The sequence below is a fragment of the Prionailurus viverrinus genome, chromosome D3 (assembly GCF_022837055.1).
Source record: "Prionailurus viverrinus isolate Anna chromosome D3, UM_Priviv_1.0, whole genome shotgun sequence".
NCBI classification, from domain to species: Eukaryota; Metazoa; Chordata; class Mammalia; order Carnivora; family Felidae; genus Prionailurus; species Prionailurus viverrinus.
This window is the reverse complement of record NC_062572.1, coordinates 80,888,091-80,910,462: the sequence shown is the minus strand read 5'-3', so window position 1 is coordinate 80,910,462 and position 22,372 is coordinate 80,888,091. Positions and strand designations below refer to the sequence as shown.

The window sequence follows — 22,372 nt, the reverse complement described above, 5'->3', positions numbered from 1 at the left end:
ATCATTATAGGGCATTTTTTTCCCTGTGGAGAATGTGAATCACTTTTGAGTGAGAATGGTGGAGATGTGTGGGCTCAATCTTTGGTGAGTACGGACGCCGATAGCAGTTTTGGTTGTACACACTCGTCAGTTTGTGCAGCAAGGTGCCACTTTCCAGGTGTAGAAGTGAAAGCAAAATCTGCTTTTCAGCCAGAAGACCTGAAGTACCAAAGCATGAGTCCTTGCCTTGTAGATATGTGCTTCATAGACTCATAAGTTTCATATTAAAACTATACTGACCCATTTGCCTCACCACCAGAACCCACAGGACCATAGAATATACTTTGGAAGAAGAAATTAGGACTATTAGGGGGTCTGTTGGGTTATAGGTAGACAAGAAAGCATCTTACGGAAGCAGGGACATGGCCTGTGCTCTGAGGTACAGAAGGGTGGGCACAGGGTGGGCAGTAGCCCATTGCACGCATGACTACATGGCTACTCCAAGCAGAGTTCTGGATGTTTCTCAGTTACACCACTTAGAATTTGATCAACCAAATTATTCATTTACATTTAAAAGCATATTTAAAAATTTTTTTTCAACGTTTATTTATTTTTGGGACAGAGAGAGACAGAGCATGAACGGGGGAGGGGCAGAGAGAGAGGGAGACACAGAATCGGAAACAGGCTCCAGGCTCTGAGCCATCAGCCCAGAGCCTGACGCGGGGCTCGAACTCACGGACCGCGAGATCGTGACCTGGCTGAAGTCGGACGCTTAACCGACTGCGCCACCCAGGCGCCCCTAAAAGCATATTTTAAAAGAAGGTACAAATATGTCTCTACAGAGTATAGAACTATGGCTGTCTCAAATTGGTAGAAACTTGTTCCTTCAGGTTCCTTTCCTCTCAAAATTTACGTGACATGAACAACATTAAGAAAATGGTGTTTTAATTGAGGGAGGAGAGAGAGTGTAGGTATTCTAGGTAACAAAGCATTCTGAGAATACGGCAGGCAGTCCCCCAACAAGGTGCCCGTTGTCAGAAGTTAAGAAAGGGAGATGGAAAGATATAAAAATAAACCTTCCCTACTGCAGATATTTTCAGCTGTTAGTGCTCAACTGAGGAAAAGAGGACTCTTCTGGTCTTCATGGTCCCTTGCTCCCAGGACCCAGAGCACATATTCCTGTAGTCGGTACTATACCGTTGAGTCACAAGATGGGTAGATAAGTTCAGGCCAGCCTGTGAATCAGGCTACCATCAAAGCATTGTTTAGGTCATAAAATGCATTGGGGGCTCCACATGCTTTTCCTAACAAACTGTTGCGGCATGATGCACAGAAGTTGGGGACTCTTGTGAACTGCTAGTTTCTGGAGTCTCAATTTCTTTGAGGGCACATTTGGTTATCTGTAATGGTTCTTTTTTTTTTTAATTTTTTTTAACATTTATTTATTTTTGAGACAGAGAGAGACAGAGCATGAACAGGGGAGGGGCAGAGAGAGAGGGAGACACAGAATCTGAAACAGGCTCCAGGCTCTGAGCAGTCAGCACAGAGCCCGACGTGGGGCTCGAACTCACGGACCGTGAGATCATGACCTGAGCCGAAGTCGGACGCTTAACCGACCGAGCCACCCAGGCGCCCCAGTAATGGTTCTTTTTATTTGTTGGAGGTTAACCAACATACACACCACACAGACTGCCTTACCTGCCCTGCTTTGGCATTTTCACATACAAAAGCTTCATAGAATCTGGGGAATTCTGGAGCATTGTCATTCACATCTAAGACTTTGATTGTGACGGAAACACTTCCAACCTGGGAAGGGTTGTCTAAAGAGAACACAAAGAAGACCAAAGGTGAGGGGTCAGCAGTCCAAGAAGGTGGCTCTTTGCTGGAATAGGTTTTCACCTTGTCAGTCCGTCTTTTTAAAGGAATGAGTAAAGAACGTGAAGATGGCAAGATAAATGCAGGGTGTGTGTGCTGCCTAGTAAGAGTGCGGTCAGAACGTAGGCGCCTGGGCAAACAAGGGGTGTGTCTGAGAGAGCGTGTGACGTCAGGAGGTTGAGGAGAAGAGTCTGACTCCGAGGGGGTGGCGGTATCGTAAAACGCGTCTTAAAAAGAGGCTCACACTTCAGGTTCTGGAATTAAGGACAGGTGAGTTCTGTATTCTGGGCTTGAAAACAGCCCATTTCTAATTGGATGTATACTCTGTGGCATTGCTTGGCTTGATTCCTGTGGAGTAATCAGTTCCTATGGAATAATAATCGAATTATATTTCAGAAGGTTTCAAGCTATTCGCGGGAGTCCAGATAACACTGCACATTTATTTCTGCTTAGGGACTAAGGAGATATTACAGGATCAAACACACACCGAATCTGTATCTTTAGCCGGGGCAGGAGAAGTTACTCACAATCACTCACGGGGGAGTGTGTCTTTTTGGTCTGTCTTTTGCTTGGCAATGGCACACAAGGACAATTTCACAGCCCCAGGAATGTCCCTGCTGTCCTTTTTTGTTTTGGCCACATCCCAGGAAGACAAAATAGAAATTATAAGACACATAAATTATTCTTCCTAAATAGTTTTATGAAATCTCAGAATGCCTTATTCTTTTTTTTTTCCTTTCTTTCCCCCAAATACCTATGCTCTGCTATATTTTCCCCTTAAGTATTTCTGTTGCCTATTTACCAAAAGTGCTGACATACTTAAATTTTTTTCCATTATAACCATGGTACTTGTTTATAGAAGGAATCATGAAAATACAAAAAAAAAAAAATCAGGGTAGATATGATCTACAACCCCACCACCGGCTGTATCCATTATATATGTAATGTTACATATGTGTCCGAAAGTGTGGAAACATACACACACATGCATAGACTGCAATTAAGCAAAATTAAAAAGTTGAATTTAGAACTTTTAGGGAAGTATTATCCTGTGTCATTGAAATATGCTTTGAAGACATGTATATTAATATCTGCTGATAATCTCATTTTACTATGTGGTTATAACAATTTACTTAGACTCGTATTATTAGACTTTTAGGTATTTCCCACTTTCCCCCTATGTTAAAATAACACTGCGGTAGACATTTGGTGCATGGGTTTTTGTTGGTATCTATGATTATTTCTTTAAGAGGGTTATTATAAGTAGAATTCTTGAGGAAAAAGACTGTGAATATTTTTGATAATCTTAATTCAAAGCGTAATTGCCCATTTGCCTCTCTGAAAGGCTATACGTAATTCTGCCAGTACCTCAGGGTCTGCATTTCCCTGAACTTTTACCATCACCAAGATGTTAATCTAGTTTTTAGTAGTTTTCCATTTTTACACTTATGTTCATAAATCTGCCTTTTATTACTTTCTTTAATGTTTATTTTTGAGAGTGAGTGAACATGAGTGGGGGAAGGGGAGAGAGAGCATGAGAGAGAGAATCCCAAGCGGGCTCCGTGCTGTTAGCGCAGAGCCTGATGCAGGAATCGAACTCATGAACTGTGAGATCATGACCTGAGCCAAGAGCAAGAGTCAGATGCCTAACTGACTGAGCCACTCAGGCGCCCCATAAATCTGCCTTTTAGTGCAAGATGTCTCAAATCTTTGTATCCATGTTTGTGTGTATGTATGTGCATAGTAAGGGTGATATGTTATAAATGCTGCCTTTCATCCAGTGATAATATTTTATACTTAAGGACAGCAACCCCCTTCCCCCCCCTACCCATGTGCCACTCTTGCATGTGGATTATTTTGAGCTGAAGGACTTGAAGCCCTGTGGGTTCAAAACAGACTTTTGTCCCTCCCTTAACCCACAGAGAAGAATCTAAATTGGGAACTTTTCTCAGAATAAGGGTTATCAACAGATTTTATTTGAGTGACCCATCTGTATGGTCGGGCTAGCCTCTGATTACTAAACATTTGCTCTTCTTATAGTCCTGTAAAGTGCATTCCTTTCCTTTGAAATTCCAAACTCCTACCCCCTTCTCCGTAGTTCAGAATGACAGGTACAGTTCATTGTGCCTGTCTTTGGCATTTTTATGTCTGTGTGGATTCCCTGTATATACACCTGTTAAATTAGATTTTCTCTTGTTAATCTGTCTCATGTCAATTTGATTCTTGGTCCAGCTGTAAGGACCCTTGAAGGGGACAGGAATTCTTGCCCCCGACCATACTATTTGTATGCATTCCAGTCTTATTAAGGATTCAAAGCCTTTTAGGTTTCTCAGGAATTGTCCCTTTCTTCATATAGAAGTCTGGCTCCTTGATTTAAGGATGCTATTTTTGGTATTGCTTTTGTGTAGTGTCTTGCTTTTTATTTTTTATTTATTTAGTTTTTAATCTCTAGCATAGGACTAGGTATATCGGAGATACTCAGTAAGTATTTGAACTAAATGCATTCACTTACTTGTATAAACCATGATTTCCGTCTCTTCCCATAAAGAATGTAATGCTTGTTCCAACAAGCTCTAGAAATGTCTACATTCTACAATGCTTATATTTTGTCACATTATGGAGATCAGTTTATTGTGTTACTTACTCATTTCCATAGCAAGGACAGTGATATTATGCCAAGAAAACTCCTCCCGATCAAGGGGTCTTGCAGTCATTAGGGCACCTGTTGTAATGTCAACATAGAAGAATCTTCCAGGGTCACTGCTTCTGTCAATGGAATATCTGCAAAAACACAGATTAAATACGTTGCTTTATTTGGATAAATATACTACAGCATATTTCATGAGAGAACTGAGTGCATACTGTGTGAAACATGGTGCAGCGAGTTCTGAGTTATGGACACTTGGAAGACTGCATTTGCTGTTTTTATCATGTCCAGATACAATCCCCCACCAACACCCCCCCCCCCAAAAAAAAACCCCATAAAAAACCAACAACAAAGTATTACTGCTTGAATTTTCTCATTCATAAGTTGAAATAAAACAGGGTACCAAGGCTTAGGGCAGTTTTAAGCCAATTAAAGATCCATTTCAGCTTTTTAAATCTTAATACTGCCCTAAGGCTTTTGGGACATTCTGAGTATCAATCTCTGCATGTCTTTGTTCAAAATGAATTTTATTTATTTAAGTTTTTGAAATGCTAGATTGGAACTGGAAAAGTTATAGTTAGTGTTTCCAGTCCCTATAATTAGTATCACCTATCGAGAAGGAAGGATTTTGCATTAGGTCCTTTGTAAACATGCTAATGACTGATCTGCTGACATACACAGTAATAGTATTTAATAGCTAGAGAGCCCTTATTCATGCAGTATTTTTAGTAGAGCGAACGAGGTTTGACTAGGTTGCATATCATGTAAATAAACTTGGAATTTATGAATTTATGGGGCACAACTTGTTAGAAAATATCATGTGAGTTATATAATTAATGGTATATACAAAGCAGATGTTCCATAACCCAAATGGTCCATTCTTGTTCAGGCAGTGCACTTCATTGCTTTTATCTTTCATGTTCAGTGTGGACCAAAATTCATCCTTACACAGGAAAAGAAGGATATTTACCTGACGGTTTCAGACCTAAGGACAGAATGCTTGCCTCATAGTTTGCTATTGTCTGTATCCTTTGAATTATTATTTACCTGGGTACTCCATAATTCCTGTTGAACCTGATTTGGCAGTCTGACCCTTTGTGTTCTTTCATGTGGTCTCCATTTTGGGAGGTTCAGTTAGTGTGGAGGGAGATTCAGACATCTGTACGTTTAAAACCCTCCATAATATGTCGCTGTGATTGAGAACCATTCTTGAGAATCTGTGTAGTCCTTGGTAATGGTGAGTAATTATAATAGCTGCCATTTGTGGAATACCAGATATTTTATAGCTTCTTTTATAATTCTTATGAAATCTCTAGGAGGTAGGTATTCTCTCAATTAGCAGAAAAGAAAACTAAGAGAAGTTAAGTCACTTTCATACAGTTAAACAGCTAATAATTTGCAAAGGTAGCACATATATGTTTATATATGTACATATAAAACTACTGTAATATATTGGGTTCAGAATTCTATTTAGAGTTCTCAGCGATTACAGTGTATATCTTAAAGTTGTGGAAACTGGGGAACTGCCATTTTGATGGGAGTGATAAGTTTCTCTGGTGCATTGTTTTTCAGACTAGCGTTGAAAGAAAATGAAATAGAACATATGCATGCCAGACTGCTATGAGGGTAAATATTGATGGTAAAACTGTTTCAAATATGTACAAGGGTGTAGATATGTATATATGCACACACACATACACATGTATGTATGTATTATGTCATGTATATGTATTATTTGGTAAAATGTTTTCTTCCAAAGACGTATTTTTTTTCTGTAGGAATTCAGAATGGCTGTTCAGAGATTATGAATTAAAGGGAAAGGTGACCACTAAGGGCTGGAGAAGTTGGAAACATTTCAGTTATAATTCTCCAAGAGTTGGGAAATTTAAGGAAGTACATGAATGCCTTTCTCTGCTTCTGACCCTATTTAATGAACACTTACTGTAGCCAGGCACTGCTTTATACACCTTACATATATTGGCTCATTTAATACTTACAGTATCCCTAAGAGGTAGGTACAGTGTCTTGATTTTATAGGTAGGGAAACTGAGGCTTGGATTGGTTAAGTCACTTGCTCAAGATTGAAATCAAACCTGGGCAGTTTGGTTTCCGGTTCCTGCTAACCACCACACCATTCCGCCTTACTGCACATGGAACGTAGGAAATTCTTTAAGGGAACACGGCCTTCTCTCTTCTTGAAGATAGATTAAGCCATGATAGCAAACTATTGGCTACTTAATAAAGAACAACAATGCCTAAAAATTTCACTTAAAATTAATTGGAGCGTTTCTTTTCTAGGTGTAATTTGTGATGTAGTTTTAAAGTTCACTATTTTAAGAGTTGAATTTGTCTTTGGAAAAAAGTACTGGTTGGCTCATGACAGTCTTTCTTCAGTCAGCCATTCAGCCCACAGAGCCATAACCCTGGTGGCGGCTCTCCAAGCGGTAGGCACAGTGCGGAGGCAGCCCCCGGCCTCTATGGTGCGCCAGCTTTCTACACTCAGACTTACAGCGCCACAGCAAATGTCACAGACAGTGTAGGAGATGGAGCGATAGAAGTAACTGACAGAACCCTGACGGTACTACTGCCTGGTGACACACTGAGCAGAAGCACCACAAGCTCGCCTCAGAGAAGCCTCCCTCAGCAGGTGGAACCCCCCTCCGATTTCCCAAAGCAGAAGCTACTGAATTGCGGCAGCAGTAGCATTCCCTGCTCTGGATGGGACGCCGGGCCAGTTTTCAGGAGGCAGGAGAACAAATTAAAGGTGTCGGTACAGATGGAAAATGGGGACATTGGGACACACTAGTGAATTATGTAGGTGGTTTTCCTTTCTCTAACCATAATATTCTCACCTATTATGGGCAGAATAGGCATAATATACACAGACAAAACAGCCTTCAGTGAACAATAACTAGTGTTTGTTGGGCTCCCTGCTTAATGGCTTGGCTGAGGGCACACTCGGAATTTGGGAGTGATTTGAAGGTAGGGCATCAATGGGCAGGCTTGCTAAATCCACACACACACACACACACACACACACACACACACAGCCCCCCCCCCCCCCCCCCCCCCCCCCCGCCCCGTAGGAGAGGACAGGAGGGTAGGCTGTTTCCATACCAGCAGAAGTCTATTTCAGTTGCCAAATGGTTCAGTTTCCTGTTTGCCAGAAGTGCCTGTAGCATTTATTAAAAAATTTAGGAGATCCTAAATTGTTTAGGAGATACTAAACATTATGTTTTTCATGTATACGTAACTAAATATTGAGATTTAGTTTTGGGATTTACTAGTAAATCACCACCAGTTTATATGCCTGAACGTGCCATAGACTTTCTAGAAAGGAGATTATAGAAGTCCTAACAATCTTCTTAAAAAATTAAATGGCCTTTTATCTATAACATTTTAACTTCAGGTGATATATTGATTTTAGGGCAATTTAATATGTTTTTTCTTTTTAGGAATATAAATCTCATTAATTTTAATAAAAATGTAGAAGATGAATTAGCCAAGGTGCATATAACATGCAAATTATTTTAAAAGAAAATAACTTCTATAGGAAAAAATAAGGATAAAATGAACAATTTGGGGAAAGATAACAGGACAGTAATTTCCAAGTGGGTTTATTAAATTATCTCCAGAGATTTGATTTTAAGTGTTTTTCCTTCTGAGAATCCAGGACCCCTGATGTTCTACTTGGGTTTAGGGACCATTCTTTACTGCTGTGAGGCTGTACAAAGAGTCAGGGACCCTAAAGCTAGCAATATGAATTCTCCTTTGCACCCAAAATGCAGAGGGAGAATTACCCCCAGTTCTGATAAGTGGAATCCCTTGCCCCCTCTGCCTGAATGCTTATCTGTTGTCTCCAGGCCTGTGGCCGTCAGGCTGTTCTTGCCAGTTTCTCTCTCAGGACCTAGAGTGCTGCCCCAGAATACGCCCAGTGGACCCTGCTCTCTGCCTCTGGCCTATTCATTCACTCGTGGATTCCTCCTGACTGGGATCTATTGGAATAGAAAGCCTCTCCATTATCTACCTTCCTGATGCTGACCCACTGATGGTTTTCTTTCTCTTTTTCTTTTCTTTTTTTTCTTTTAATGTTTATTTATTATTGAGAGACAGAGAGAGACAGAGCATGAGCAGAGGAGGGGCAGAGAGCGAAGGAGACACAGAATTTGAAACAGGCTCCAGGCTCTGAGCTGTTAGCACAGAGCCTGACACGGGGCTTGAACCCACAAACCGCGAGATCATGACCTGAGCCGAAGTCGGATGCTTAACCGACTGAGCCACACAGGCACCCCTACTGATGGTTTTCAAAGGCCAGTCATCTGAAGCAGCATTTTCTGTTAGCCAGACAGGGTTTCTTAATTGTGTATGCCTCACTGCTCCATCGCAGTAGTGGATGTAGGCCTGTTGGTATCTTGCTTTCATTCTACATATGTCTGAAGATCATGACTTCAGTCTTGAATACTGCACATACACTCTAGGGTGTGTGTTTTCTGACTCCATTCAGTCCCTTTTGCTTGTCATTTAGCAGTGTGACTTGTCTAACAGTCATATTTCCAGTGCTAACCATGTGGAAGTCCAGAGTTAGAATCCAAAAAGAAGATGCGGAAGTATCCACTGGGTCTTCTGATTGACTATTTTAGAAATGGGCTCTGATATTTTCAAGCTTGTGTTTGTTTTACTTCTCTCTTCCCCCCATAAAGTTTTATTCTCTGAAGCTTTCCTCACAGTATCTTCCCTAACGTGAGTAGGTTAACTAATTGGTTAGAAGATATATATATTATATCTATGATATATTATTTTATCTCTAATATATGATAGATATAATATATATGTGTGTTTTCTTGCCTTCTGAAAATATGAATTTACAGAATTTGTTTCATTTATGTTATGGTTATTATGTATCATTTTTGTTGGGGATAATATAGTTTCACTAACTTTTTCCATCCTATCATACATTTAAAAAGTTTAAGGTTGAAATATCACTTCTATAAAGTTGGTATAATTTATACTAGAAAGATTAGTTGGCTTCTAACAATCAGAGATCAGAATTCAAGCAAAATCATTTTAGCCATTTCTGTAATGCCTGGAAATGTGAAATGTTTACTAATTGGTTAGACAAAGCAGATTTCCCCCACTATAGTTATTCTCAGGAGAGAACTGTCCTCGTTGAACTGAAAAAGCACATTTTAAATACAAAATAGCACTAGGTGAAGGAAGTACCCATGATAGAAAAGGCATTTGATAAATTGGGTGCATTTAAAATGTGTTGTCTGCATGCACCAAAGCCCCAGATCCGTTTTACCATGTGGCTTCCACAATGAATGTGACAGATGGCCTCAAACAGCCTTGGGATCCTGATCTTTTGTGTTGAGCTTCAGAGGCTTGGCAGTTGCTCTGGAAGGTTGAGGTGTCAACCTGTCCACCAGCTGTTTGCACTTTGGTTCCAGAATTGATGGGAGGAAATGGCCATGGCTATAGGAGCTGCTCTCCTCTGCCCCTTGATGGGGAAGCATCTTGATTGGAATCTTTAAGTTCAGAACACACTTTGGAGAGACTGATCTGAAGGCTTGAAATAGAAAGCCCTGTCTGGCCATTCTACATGGGATTGAAGCCTTGGACAGGAGTAGTTTCTATGTTTTTTCTATAGTGTGTGGAAATATATATAGTATACTTTTTTTCTAATCTTTTTAAAGTAGAAAAATGTTCCTAAAAATTGAAAGAGTGTGCGATGATCACTTTTGTATTCCTCACTAAGATTTGACAATTAAAGAACTGTTTTTTAATGTTTATTTTTGAGAGAGAGAGAGAGAGAGAGAGAGAATGAGCAGGGAGGGCAAAGAGAGAGCGAGACACAGAATCTGAAACAGGCCCTAGGCTCTGAGTTGTCTGCATAGAGCCTGATGTGGGGCTCAAACTCACGAGCTGTGGGATTATGACCTGAGCTGAAGTCAGATCTTCACCAGCTGAGCCACTCAGGTGCCCTAAGATTTGACAGGTTTGTTTGTTTTTTTTAATGTTTTGGTAATCTCTGTGTCTGTCTGTGCTTTATGTGATTTGGTAGTTCTCACTGAGGATGCTTTTGACCTCCCCACCCCTTCCTCCTGGGACATTGGTAAACGTGGGGACATTTTAGGTTGTTGCAACTCAGGGGTGCTACTGGCATTTAGTGGGTAGAGGCCAGAGATGTTGCTAAACATTGTACCATGCACAGAACAGCCCATGACAACAAAGAATCCATCTCAAAATGTCACTAGGGCCATGATTGAAAACTAAGGCGTGTGTGTGTGTGCGCACACGTGTGCTTTTTGCTAAACCAATTGACAGTGAGTTGCCAACATAATACTTCTAAATAACGTGAAAAGGCCGTGTTATTTAAACAGGAAGAACTAAGGAGAGTCTTCAGAAGAAGCAAAGGGAAAAAGTGCTAGAAAATGTAGGAAAGGTGAAATCTGTGGAAAAACCTGATTGAGTTGTTGGTCACATCTGGGTCCTTGGCAGAAATGATCTGTATGGTTGTTCCAATTGCCACATCCTCAGGAACCTCCACAAAATAAAAGCCAGGTTCAAATATGGGGGGCTCATCCACATCTTCCACACTGATGTGCACTGTTGTTGTGTCCTGAAATGGGCCTAGGTTCAGAAAACGCATCTCTAGGTGAGGATTGGCTCCTTCCACTTTCAAGGTGTAACTTTTCTTGCTTTCAAAACTCAGGGGCTGAAAAGTAACAGTAACAGGAAAATTGATTAGCCGTGAGCATGTATGTCAAGGTTCTAAAGGATGGCCAAGATTGACGGCTAGGGGTGGGTTTCCATCTTCATTAAAATGGTGGGAAAGAGGCAAAGGGAAAAACAAGGGAATTTTTCCTTTGTTCTGTATTTCTTGTTCTTAAGGTCCTTTTCCACAAATCGGGTAAAGAAGGTAAGGAAGATGCTAGACACCTCAGAGAGTGAAGGCAGCCAGTGTCCTGCTCAGGACATCCACTGTACTCTGGGCAGGCTCAACTTTAATGTGCCTCCTCTTTAATCAGCCTAGTTCCCTTATCTTTAGAGATACTCCTTTGTCTGAAAAGATGTGATAATTAAGAGAGATTTTGAGGCCAGTTTCAGAGTATACATATAACTGAGGCCTAAGTCTTTTCCATTGTCTTCTTAAAAAAATTCTTAAGTACAGAGGCAATAGTGAATTCTACCCCCAAGGAACTACCATAAGCACCTTACAAGGGTTCTCCGAGCACTGTGTTAGATCAGTGTTTGTGTATTAAGTTTACCGTAGCTGTTCTCCTGTAAAAATCTCTTTTAAGAACCTAATCCGGGGCCTCTTTTTACAGTTGGAGAGACTGAGACACAGGAAGCTCAGAATACTGGGCTAAGCAGACATGGTTACGTAGTGTCAGAGTAGAAATGCTGGTCTAGATTTTTTTTGAATGTTTATTTATTTTTGAGAGAGAGAGACAGAGCACAAGTGGGGTGGGGCAGAGAGGGTGAGGGAGACACATAATCCGAAGCAGGTTCCAGGCTTTGAGCTGTCAGCACAGGGCCTGATGCGAGGCTCGAACTCATGAACCGTGAGATCATGACCTGAGATAAATTCTTGGATACTTAACACACTGAGCCACCCAGGTGCCCTGCTGGTCTAGATTTTTAAATTCCTCATTCAGAGGCCACCCACAAAACTTTAACTTCGTCTGGTAACATTCCATGTCATACATATAATTTTTTTTGATGGTTCCTTTTTTTTTAAAATCTACTCATACCATAAGAATATTTTCTGTCAAAAAAAATACAACATTTTAGGGTAGAAAGTGAACTTGAATGGTATCCCTTAAGAACGATCCATTTATTTTTACGTTAAAAAAAAGAATGACCCATTTATTTTTTTAAAAAAAATATCAAAATGTTTTGAGCAACAATTACCTCAAAACATCACCAATAATAAAAAAAAAAATCATGGCAAGTCCAACCTTTAAAATAATTACAGTGGGTAGCGAAGCAGTAACTAGAGCTTAAAAGTCACCTGTCCACTTGGCAGTGACTTAAATTTTTCTAACTAAATATTCACTGGCACTTTTTTTCATAAAATATGCTGCATGTCAGCACATTCGATGTTAGAAAGAGGCACGTGTCCATTTAATTAAGTGCTTAGCTTTTGAGAAACAGCAGAAGTGGCTTTAATTAAATTGGGTATTTTCAAATTCTAACAAAACATTGTTTTGTTGTGGTTCCCTTACTACTTGTGTTGCATTTACTTACAACCTACATTGTATTCCTTGTGTCCTGCTGTCAGCCATTCCCATTTAAACCCAGGCACCATTTCCACCAGCTTGCCTGTCTCCTTAGTTCTTAGTCAAAAGGCAAGGCTTCAGGGGTGCCTGGCTGGCTCAGTCAGTAGAGCATGCAACTCTTAATCTTGGGGTTTTGAGTTTGAGCCCCATGTTGGGTTTAGAGATAACTTAGTGAATAAGTAAATAAATAAAAAATGGTTTTAAACAAGGCAAAGTTTCATTAACAGGGAAATCTACCACTCAGATTATATGACAGGAAGGAGTAGTTTTACTTGAAGGAATAGTTTTACCAATTATTTATCTGTGTATTTAAAGTTTATTGATTTATCTTGAGAGGTACAGGGACAGCGTGACTGGGGCAGGGGCAGAGAGAGAGACCAAAAACCCCAAGCAGGCTGTGCACTGTCAGTGCAGAGCCCAACGAGGGGCTTGAATACAAGGAAGTGTGTGATCATGACCTAAGCCAGATGCTTAACTCACTGAGCCACCCAAGTGCCCTACGAATTCATTTTATTTATACTTACTCTCAAAATTTAGATATTCATCTATTCCTGTTAGATTACATTATGTTCTCTTAGAATTCTTGCTTTTTGGTAACCCAAAGTAGGCACTGTTGTTTATGGTAGGTTTGAGCTAGGTAAAGTTTGTTTTCCTTAATTTTAAGTCATTTTGTAATTTGGTATAAATTTGTATTATTATTTTTTTAATGTTTTTTTTTTTTTTTTTTTTTTTTTTTTTTTTTTCCAACGTTTATTTATTTTTGGGACAGAGAGAGACAGAGCATGAACGGGGGAGGGGCAGAGAGAGAGGGAGACACAGAATCGGAAACAGGCTCCAGGCTCCGAGCCATCAGCCCAGAGCCCGACGCGGGGCTCGAACTCACGGACCGTGAGATCGTGACCTGGCTGAAGTCGGACGCTTAACCGACTGCGCCACCCAGGCGCCCCAATGTTTATTTTTGACAGAGAGACAGTGTGAGCGGGAGAAGGGCAGAGAGGGAGACAAGAGAATCCAAAACAGGCTCCAGGCTCCAAGATGGCTGCACAGAGCCCAATGCAGGGCTCGAGCTCACAAACTGTGAGATCATGACCTGAGCTGAAGTTGGATGCTCAATTGACTGAGCCACTCAGGCACCCCATTTTGTATTTTCTTTTTTTTTTTTTTTTTTTTTAAAATTTTTTTTTTTTCAACGTTTATCTATCTTTGGGACAGAGAGAGACAGAGCATGAACGGGGGAGGGGCAGAGAGAGAGGGAGACACAGAATCGGAAGCAGGCTCCAGGCTCCGAGCCATCAGCCCAGAGCCCGACGCGGGGCTCGAACTCACGGACCGCGAGATCGTGACCTGGCTGAAGTCGGACGCTTAACCGACTGTGCCACCCAGGCGCCCCTGTATTTTCTTTTTAATTAAGGTCTAATTTATATACATTCAAATTCGTCTTTTTTTAGTATAAAGTTTTGTAAGTTTTAACACATAGTTATGTTTCCACCGTGATAAGATATGGAACAGTTCCATCACTGTCATTACTCCACCATTGCTCCTTGTCCAGTGGCTCCTTTGTGGTCAGTCCCTCCTACTGGCAACCACTGATCTACGTTCTGTCTCTATTATAAGAACGTAGTAGGGGCACCTGGGTGGTTGAGCATCCAACTTTGGCTCACGTCATGACCTTGTGGTTTACGAGTTCAAGCCCCGGGTCGCGCTCTGTGCTGTCAGCTCAGAGCCTGGAGCCTGCTTCAGATTGTGTCTCCCTCTCTCTCTGCCCCTCCCCCACTCACCATCTGTCTCTTTCTCTCTGTCTCTCACTCTCTCTCAAAAATAAAAATTAAAAAAAACATAAAAATTAAAAAATGTATAAATGGAGCTGTTCAGGAAATACCTTTTTGAATCTGTTCTTTCACTAGGCATGATGCGTTTGAAATTCATCCATGTTATTTTGTGAATGAATAGTCTGTCCCTTTTTATTACTATTTACTGTATGGATATGGGTGTAGCAGTTTATCTCTTCTCTACTCGAGGTGCATTTGGGTTGTTTCCAGTTTCTGATGGTTATGAATAAAGCTGCCATGAACATTTGCATACAGGTTTTTGTGTGAACATAGATTTTTATTTAATTTGGGTAAAAACCTAGGAGTTGGATTGTAGGATTATATGGTTAAATGTATTTTTAACTTTATAAGAAACTTCCAGACCAATTTTTATTTATATATTTTTGTAAGTTTTTTTTGTTTGTTTTTGTTTTTTTTTTTTCGTCTTTGTGAGAGAGAGTGTGAGTGGGGGAGTGGCAGAGAGAGAGAGGGAGACAGAGGATCCGAAGCACCCAGGTGGCTTTGCACTGACCACAGCAAGCCTGATGTGGGGCTCGAACCCACAAATTGTGAGATCATGACCTGAGCTGAAGTCGGATACTTAACTGACTGAGCCACCCTGGCACCCCTCCACACCAGTTTTTAAGTTTTTTTTTTTTACATTTATTTATTTTTGAGAAATAGAGTGAGAGACACAGCGTGAGCGGGGAGGGGCAGAGAGGGAAGGAGACACAGAATCTGAAGCAGGCTCCAGGCTCTGAGTAAACGGTCAGCATAGAGCCTGATGCAGGGCTCCAACCCATGAACTGTGAGATCATGACCTGAGCTGAAGTCAGACGCTCAACCGACTGAGCAACCCAGGTGCCCCTCCACACCAGTTTTTAAAGTGACTGTATCATTTTGAATTCCCTCCAGGAATGCATGAAAGTTCTAGCTGCTCAACATCCTTGTCATTACTTGATTTTATCAGTTTTTCTGATTTTAGCCATCCTAGTGGATATGAAATATCTCATTGTGGTTTTGATTTCTATTTCCCTAATGCCTAATGTTTAGCAGTTTTTTAAATCTTCTTGAAGAGTTCTTTATATACTCTGTATTCAAGTCCTTTATCTGACATGTGTTGGCAAATATTTATTCCCAACCTGTGATTAGTTGTTAACAGTGCTTTTGAAGAGAAGAAACTTTTTTTTTTTTAAGAGAGAAAGAGAGAGCATGTATGGGTGCTTGTGGAGGAGGGGCTGAGTGAGAGAAAAAGAGAATTTTAAACAGGCTCCATGACCAGCACAGAGCTCGATGTGGGGCTCAATCTCATGACCATGAGATCAAACCTGAGCCAAAATCATGAGTTGGACACTTAACTGACTGAGCCACCCAGGTGCCCTGAAGAAAAGAAACTCTTAATTTTAATAAAGTCTTGTTTATCACTTCTTTATTGGGAATTTGGTGTCATATCTAAGAAATCTTTGCCTAATAAGGGTCAGAAAGATTTTCTTCCATGTTTCCTTTTAGAAATTTTATAGTTTTAGTTTATTACGTTTAGGTAAGTATATGATCCATTTTGAATTTGTTTTTGTGAGGTAGTAAAGTGGTTTCTCTTGCATATGGATATCCAGTTGTTCCAATACTATCTGTTGAAAGGACTAAAGTGAGTTTTTAGTTATTGCTAAAATTTTTTTGGAAATAAATTACCCAGTGATGATTACATTAAGATTGTCTCCTCACTTAAATAATTTTATGATTTAAAATTGAAAGAAAGCATTGCCCCAAATACCCTAAGCTTTAATTTGCTCACAATTGATATAGGAGTTTGACTTTTGTCTTGAAAAGTTTTTGTACTTATTTTTTAACATCAAAGAATTGTTAATTTCCATAGTCATAATAGTAAATCAAAGAAGAATAATCTTAGAACCCAAGTTCCAAATTCAAGAAATTTCCTAGACTTAGAGCACATAAGAAGAGCCATTATATTCTTGAAAATTGAACCACAAAAATTGGGCACAAAATAGTAATGTACTTTCCTTCAGCAGAATTAATTATTCCTTCCTCTGTTCCTATAGTACTTTGTCATGTTTTGTGGTTCTTTTATTATGGTTCTTCTTTCTTTGTTTTACAAATGTGACCGTGTTGGTTCTTTTCACCAAACTCAAGGGCAAAGGCTAAGAATTAGATTTTTATTCCCCAGTGCCTAGCAAGGGCCTAAAACCTGAAAGGCAGCAAAAAATGTTACATTGAATAGTGCAAAAAAGTTTTTCAGTTCAAGTATTGACGAGTATTGACAAGTACCAGTTGGGTTATAATATACACAGATTTTATGTTACAATATTTCAGTGATTTTAAGGTGTGCATCTTTTCATATTTTGACATTTTGGAAATAGAGTTGTTTCTCCAATTGATGGCATCTTACAGTTGCTTTAGGCCCAGCAGGAGATAGCATGCATGTATTTCAGCTGAGTTCTGCACATTGTTGGGACTACATGTGTTGAACTTTATTACCTTCTAAAATGTCTCCAGAAAGATTATACTATGATTTGACAATGAAACAAAAATTGTTGTGTGGGCAGAATGGCCTGGAAACAACAGCAGGGAGTAACTCTGATATTAGTGAAGCACATGTATCTGTGTCAATAAGAGCTTTTTACCAAAAAAACCATAAGGAAGAAGAAAGCATTGTATCATTTGAATTGCAAGAGTTTTTTTTTTTCTTTTATAAAACAATGATGTGATTTACATTTCATGAGCACCTTAGATTTGATGAAATATGTTTTGCTTTTTGTGGCCTGCCTAAGAGGAAAATGGACTCCAAACAATTGCTTGTTGTATGCTGGCAGATAGAAGACATGCTGAAGACCGGAGTAGGGCATAACGGCATGCTCGTCTAGAATAAAGAGCAATCTGAAAAATACGTGTTTCAAGTTATCTTTCAAGCATTTGAGTTAAGAGACTGGAAATCAATTGATTGATTACTTAAAAGCCAAAAAGACCCAAGATACTGGGTAGTAATCAGTGTGGTTTTATGAAGACCCAATTCTATCAATTCAACTTAATTTTTCTTTTTGAAAAAGTATGTGCTTTTTAGACAAATAATAGGGCTTATGGAAATAAATCAAAAGCAGAACTTCTGTTTCACTTTTATATGACATTATTAATGACAAAGTAGGAAGATGGGTGTGGGTCAGGCATCTGAGTGAATGTTGTTCCAAAAGTACAGACTGAGCAGTCAATAGCCTCTAAAGTATTTATTATATTTGACTTGTCCACCTACCCAACTTATTGACCTCTTTTTTCAACGTTTATTTATTTTTGGGACAGAGAGTATTGACCTCTTTTTTAATTCTATTTTCTATCACCTCCTAAGTTCAGAAGAGAAATCCAAATGACCTTGGCAAAACTGATGCCTATTTTCATTAAATATGGATATAGTTTTAGTAATGACAGTGAAAGATAGTGGTCTATCTTCTAAGGTTTAATCTTTTCTCCACATAAGGGAGCTGGAGAAACAATATTGTGGGGTTCCCTTCAGATACAAAATTGTAATAGTTAGTATTTTTTTAAATAAATGGCCTATAATAAGGTCTAAGCCATATTCTAATAATTTAAAATACACTGATATATTATTATTTAGAATTATCTTATATATTATTTTAAGGTACAAAATGAAATTTAAAATATATGGGGAATGCCAAAAGCTCTTTTTCTGATTGTTTAATTTTTTAAAGAAAATTTTTGCATTAAAGAAACAATAATTCTCCAGATCTTTGAGCATTTACCTTGTGTACAGTTACCAGTCATGGTAGGCAGTGTATTATTAACTCTTTACTTGAGGCATACCACATCATAGGGGAGTGTTCTTAATCTTATGTCATATACCAAATTGGTATTACCATTTTTAGTCGTCTTTATAATTCTAATGTGTTATTAAGTCAAAGGATGAGAATAACATAAGAAATTGTAATATTTAAATTACATCCAGGTTTATTTGATTATTCTGAAGTTAATATCAGCACTTTACACTGTTTTGAGGTCATCGTGTGCTGGTTTATAAAGATTTCTGGTTGGTGGAATGCTGAATACATCTGTTCTTTTGCTGTATTTGTATATTGCTTATGTAAATACAGGACAAACATGTGAACTTTTCCCTTCTAAATCAGTGTTAATTCAACTCTGTGGAATAGCGTGTAGTAAAGTTGTCGTTAAAGACATTATTAACTTGTGCTCCATTCTAAGTTACGACTTTGTTGCTTTTGTCAAGGTCATCGATGATCTCCCTGTTCCTAAAGTCTGTGGTCGGCTTTCAGTGTTCTTACATGATCTTCAACAGCATTTGTCTTTCCCTTCTCCTGGAAACAGTTTTTAATACCTTCCAGGGTACCACACTCCCTGTTTCCTCCTGTTTCCCTGATCTCTCCTTCTAAGTCTCCTTGCTTATCCTTGCCCTTCTCTCTGACCTCTTCATGCTGGGGTGCTATAGGGCTCATTTCACTGTCTTCTCCGCATGTGCCCAGTCCCTTGGAATGTCATTCTGTTGGATTTGCTTTAAGCAGCATTGATATGCTTGTGACTCCCAAATGTATATTTCCAGCCCAGAACTCGTCTCTAGACTCCATATTCCTGTAACCAGTAGCTACGACACATCTCCATCTGGGTAAGATGTCCACACTTAATCCCAGTATTTGTCACCACCTGCCTGCCACCTTCTCTACCTGCAGACTCTCCCATCTCAGTTAGAGGCAGCTCTGCTCTTGTTGCTCAGTTGGTTCTTCTCTTTCTTTCTTATCCTCATTCAGTCTGTTAGGAAATCCCGTTGGCTCTACTTTCAGAATATATCCAGATTCTGACCGCATCTCACCACCTCCATTCCTACTACCCTAGGCCAAGCCACCATCATCTCCTACCTGGATTATTGCTTCCCTGTTATGGTCTTTTTTCCACACAGCCTACAGAGTAATTATCTTATAATGAAAGTCCAGTTATGTCATACATGTTTTGAAGTCCTCCAGGTGTTCCTTGCTTTACTCAGAGGAAGAAGTACTTAGAGTAGCCTGTAAGATCCTATAGGATAAGGAGTATAGGATCCTATAAAGAGTATAGGATCTCTTTACTATCCTATACTCTTTATAGGATCCTATAAGTCAGACTGTATAGGTCTGACTTTTTTCGTCTACTAGTCTTCCCCTGTACTCAGCCTTATCAACCCCTTTGTTGCTTTTGAAACAGACTAGACAGAGCCCATCTCTGGGCCTTGGCACTGGTTTTGCCTGGAACAACATTTCCATGCCCATTCCCTGTCTGCAGGGCTCTGTGTATAGTTCTCACTGAAGTCATTTGTAGGGCACCTCCCAGGGGTGTGCGTTGTCAACCTGCCCAGCTCTGTGCTGTAACTCTACCCACTTTAAATCTTTGTATAAATGTCGCTTGTCTGTGAAGCCAGTCCCAAACACCCAATTTAAATTTAAAGTCATGTTGGCTTTTCTGATCTCACTTTTGTTCTGTTTTACCCCTCCCCACCGTGGCATTTGTCACTTCCTAGTACTATATTACTTTGTTGATTTATTTGGTATTTCAACTATCTTCTTCCCCTTTTTAGAATGTAAGCACCACAAAGGCAGATATTTTCAGTTATTTTACTTACTGTCTACATCATGCGTGTAGAGTGATACCTGGCACATAGGTAGATGCTCGACAAATATTTGTTGAATAAATAAGATATCTTAGATGTATTTAAAGTAGAGGAGATGGAAGATTAAATCAATGAGTTTTTGAATTTATCACATATAGAGCTACTAGGACGATAAAATTTCAATTTTTTAAGGTTTTATTTTCCACCCAGATATATCCATATGTGCTTTATGTCACAGAAAAAATTGGTTTTCAGAAAACTGATATTCAGAAAACTTGGTAATTTGTGAAGCAAAGGAATTTCAAGTGATAATACCACTCAGTAGCTATGTTTGATAAAACTTTTCCAAGCCTAATTAGCATCTGTGGATCTTCGAGTAGCAATTAAAAAATCTCTGCATGTTATTTATTGACTCATAAATAATATTATAGCTTGCTTTATTATTTATGGTGTAAAATAGTGAAATCTGAGTGTTATTCAACTGTAAATATTGATCAAGTCATTAACATCATTAGTGAATTAAGCTACCACAGTTTTTTTAAGTGATTAAGTAATGACTTAGGAGAAATGACATAATTATATTTTTATCATCACATGGTACCCTCTCTATAAAATGATGACACAGCCAGTGTTTACATGTAAGCGAAAGGAGGTTTTTTTTTTTTTTAACAAGTGGAAAGAACATTTGTCCGAGGATTTAAAACATTACATACCTCTAGTGTAACAGCCCTTACTGATCTCATATATATTCCCAGCCTCCATTAACATGATTTGAAAAGAGGGGTTGCCTTACCTTCTTCACAGTTATGATGCCAACTTGGAAATTGGGATCTGTGTTAATGTCAAAGGCATCTGCACCGTCTCCATCCACGATGGTGTATTTCATCTCTGCATTGATTCCCTCATCCAAGTCCTTGGCAAATACTCTACCCACAGTGGAGCTAACTGGAGCTGATTCCAACACACTCATCTGATAATGTTCTGTGAAGAAAGGTCAGAACATGCATTCGTGTAATCTGTTGCTATAAAAAATGCCTCAGTAGTGTCAAATCATATCAGACATGCTGGGCAAAATGCCTTCCTCCTGGTTTAAGAATTAAAACTTGAGTTTTACAGAGGAAAAACTGAAATCCAGACAGGCTGAGCAAACATTATGAGGTCATAGTCTATACTGGATGTTTGATAAGGAGGGACCAAAATAGCTTGACCTAATCCTAAGAATAGGACAGGATGAAGGGTGCCTGGGCAGCTCAGTTGGTTGAGAGTTCAACTTCAGCTCAGGTCATGATCTCATGGTTCATGAGTTCAAGCCCCACATCAGGCTTGCTGCTGTCTGAGCAGAGCCTGCTTCAGATCCTCTGTCCCCCCCCTCTCTGTGTCCCTACCCCACTCATGCTGTCTCTTAAAAATAAATGAACATTAAAAAAAAAGAATAGGACAAGATGAAAACAAAAATATTTCTTCTCCACCCCCTTGTTAACGTTTCTATATTTTTGAGAGCGGGGGAAGGTTAGAGAGAGGGACAGAGAATCCCATGCAGGCATCACACTGTCAGTGTAGAGTCCAACACGGGGCCTGAACCCATGAACTGGGATTATGATCTGAGCCAAAATCACGAGTCAGACGCTTAACCGACCGAGCCACCCAGGTGTCCCCAAAATATTTCTTCTCTCAGTGACTCTACCTTCAGAGTGGAAGGAATTATCTTGCTTTCCAGTCTTTCGGTCCCTCCTAATGAACTATTTCCCCAAATGTTAATTCCTTCTGACAAAGGAAAAAATATGATTGCAAAGTATGTATTTATTCTGTTCACACTTGAAATGCCCACGTTTTCCTTCGTGGCCTGGCCAGCATATGGAATTTCTAGCTCTGTCCACTTGCCCATATTTAGTGGGGATCAGTGAGCTCTAAATGAGGAACAGCCACAAAGAGCAGCTCCAGCTACTCTACGACCAGCTTCCCGCTCCGTGTGTTGTCCATCAGTGCAGTGCGTCCTTGCCCTCAGCCCTGCCCACTGCAGACCTCTGTTGTGTCTTGTTCTCTTGTTCCAGGTTAGACTATCCCAAAAGTCGTCACATCTGTGAGAATCTCAGAGTTGGAAATGTTCTCCTTTTCAACTTGATATTTTGAATTCACAATTAAATTTAGTTCATTTTCATTTTCA

At 39.6% G+C, this 22,372-nt stretch overlaps 1 protein-coding gene across 1 annotated transcript in view; it reads right to left on the bottom strand.

Moving 5' to 3' along the window:
• CDH20 (cadherin 20) overlaps positions 1–22,372 on the bottom strand; it is a 51,829-nt gene that overhangs the window by 13,849 nt on the left and 15,608 nt on the right. Inside the window, exons 5-8 of the mRNA XM_047827879.1 lie at positions 21,002–21,189; positions 10,963–11,216; positions 4,499–4,635; positions 1,678–1,799 (exon numbers count right to left, since the gene is read on the bottom strand). Of these exons, the coding sequence (XP_047683835.1) occupies positions 1,678–1,799; positions 4,499–4,635; positions 10,963–11,216; positions 21,002–21,189 (701 nt within the window). The remainder of the gene's footprint in view (positions 1–1,677; positions 1,800–4,498; positions 4,636–10,962; positions 11,217–21,001; positions 21,190–22,372) is intronic.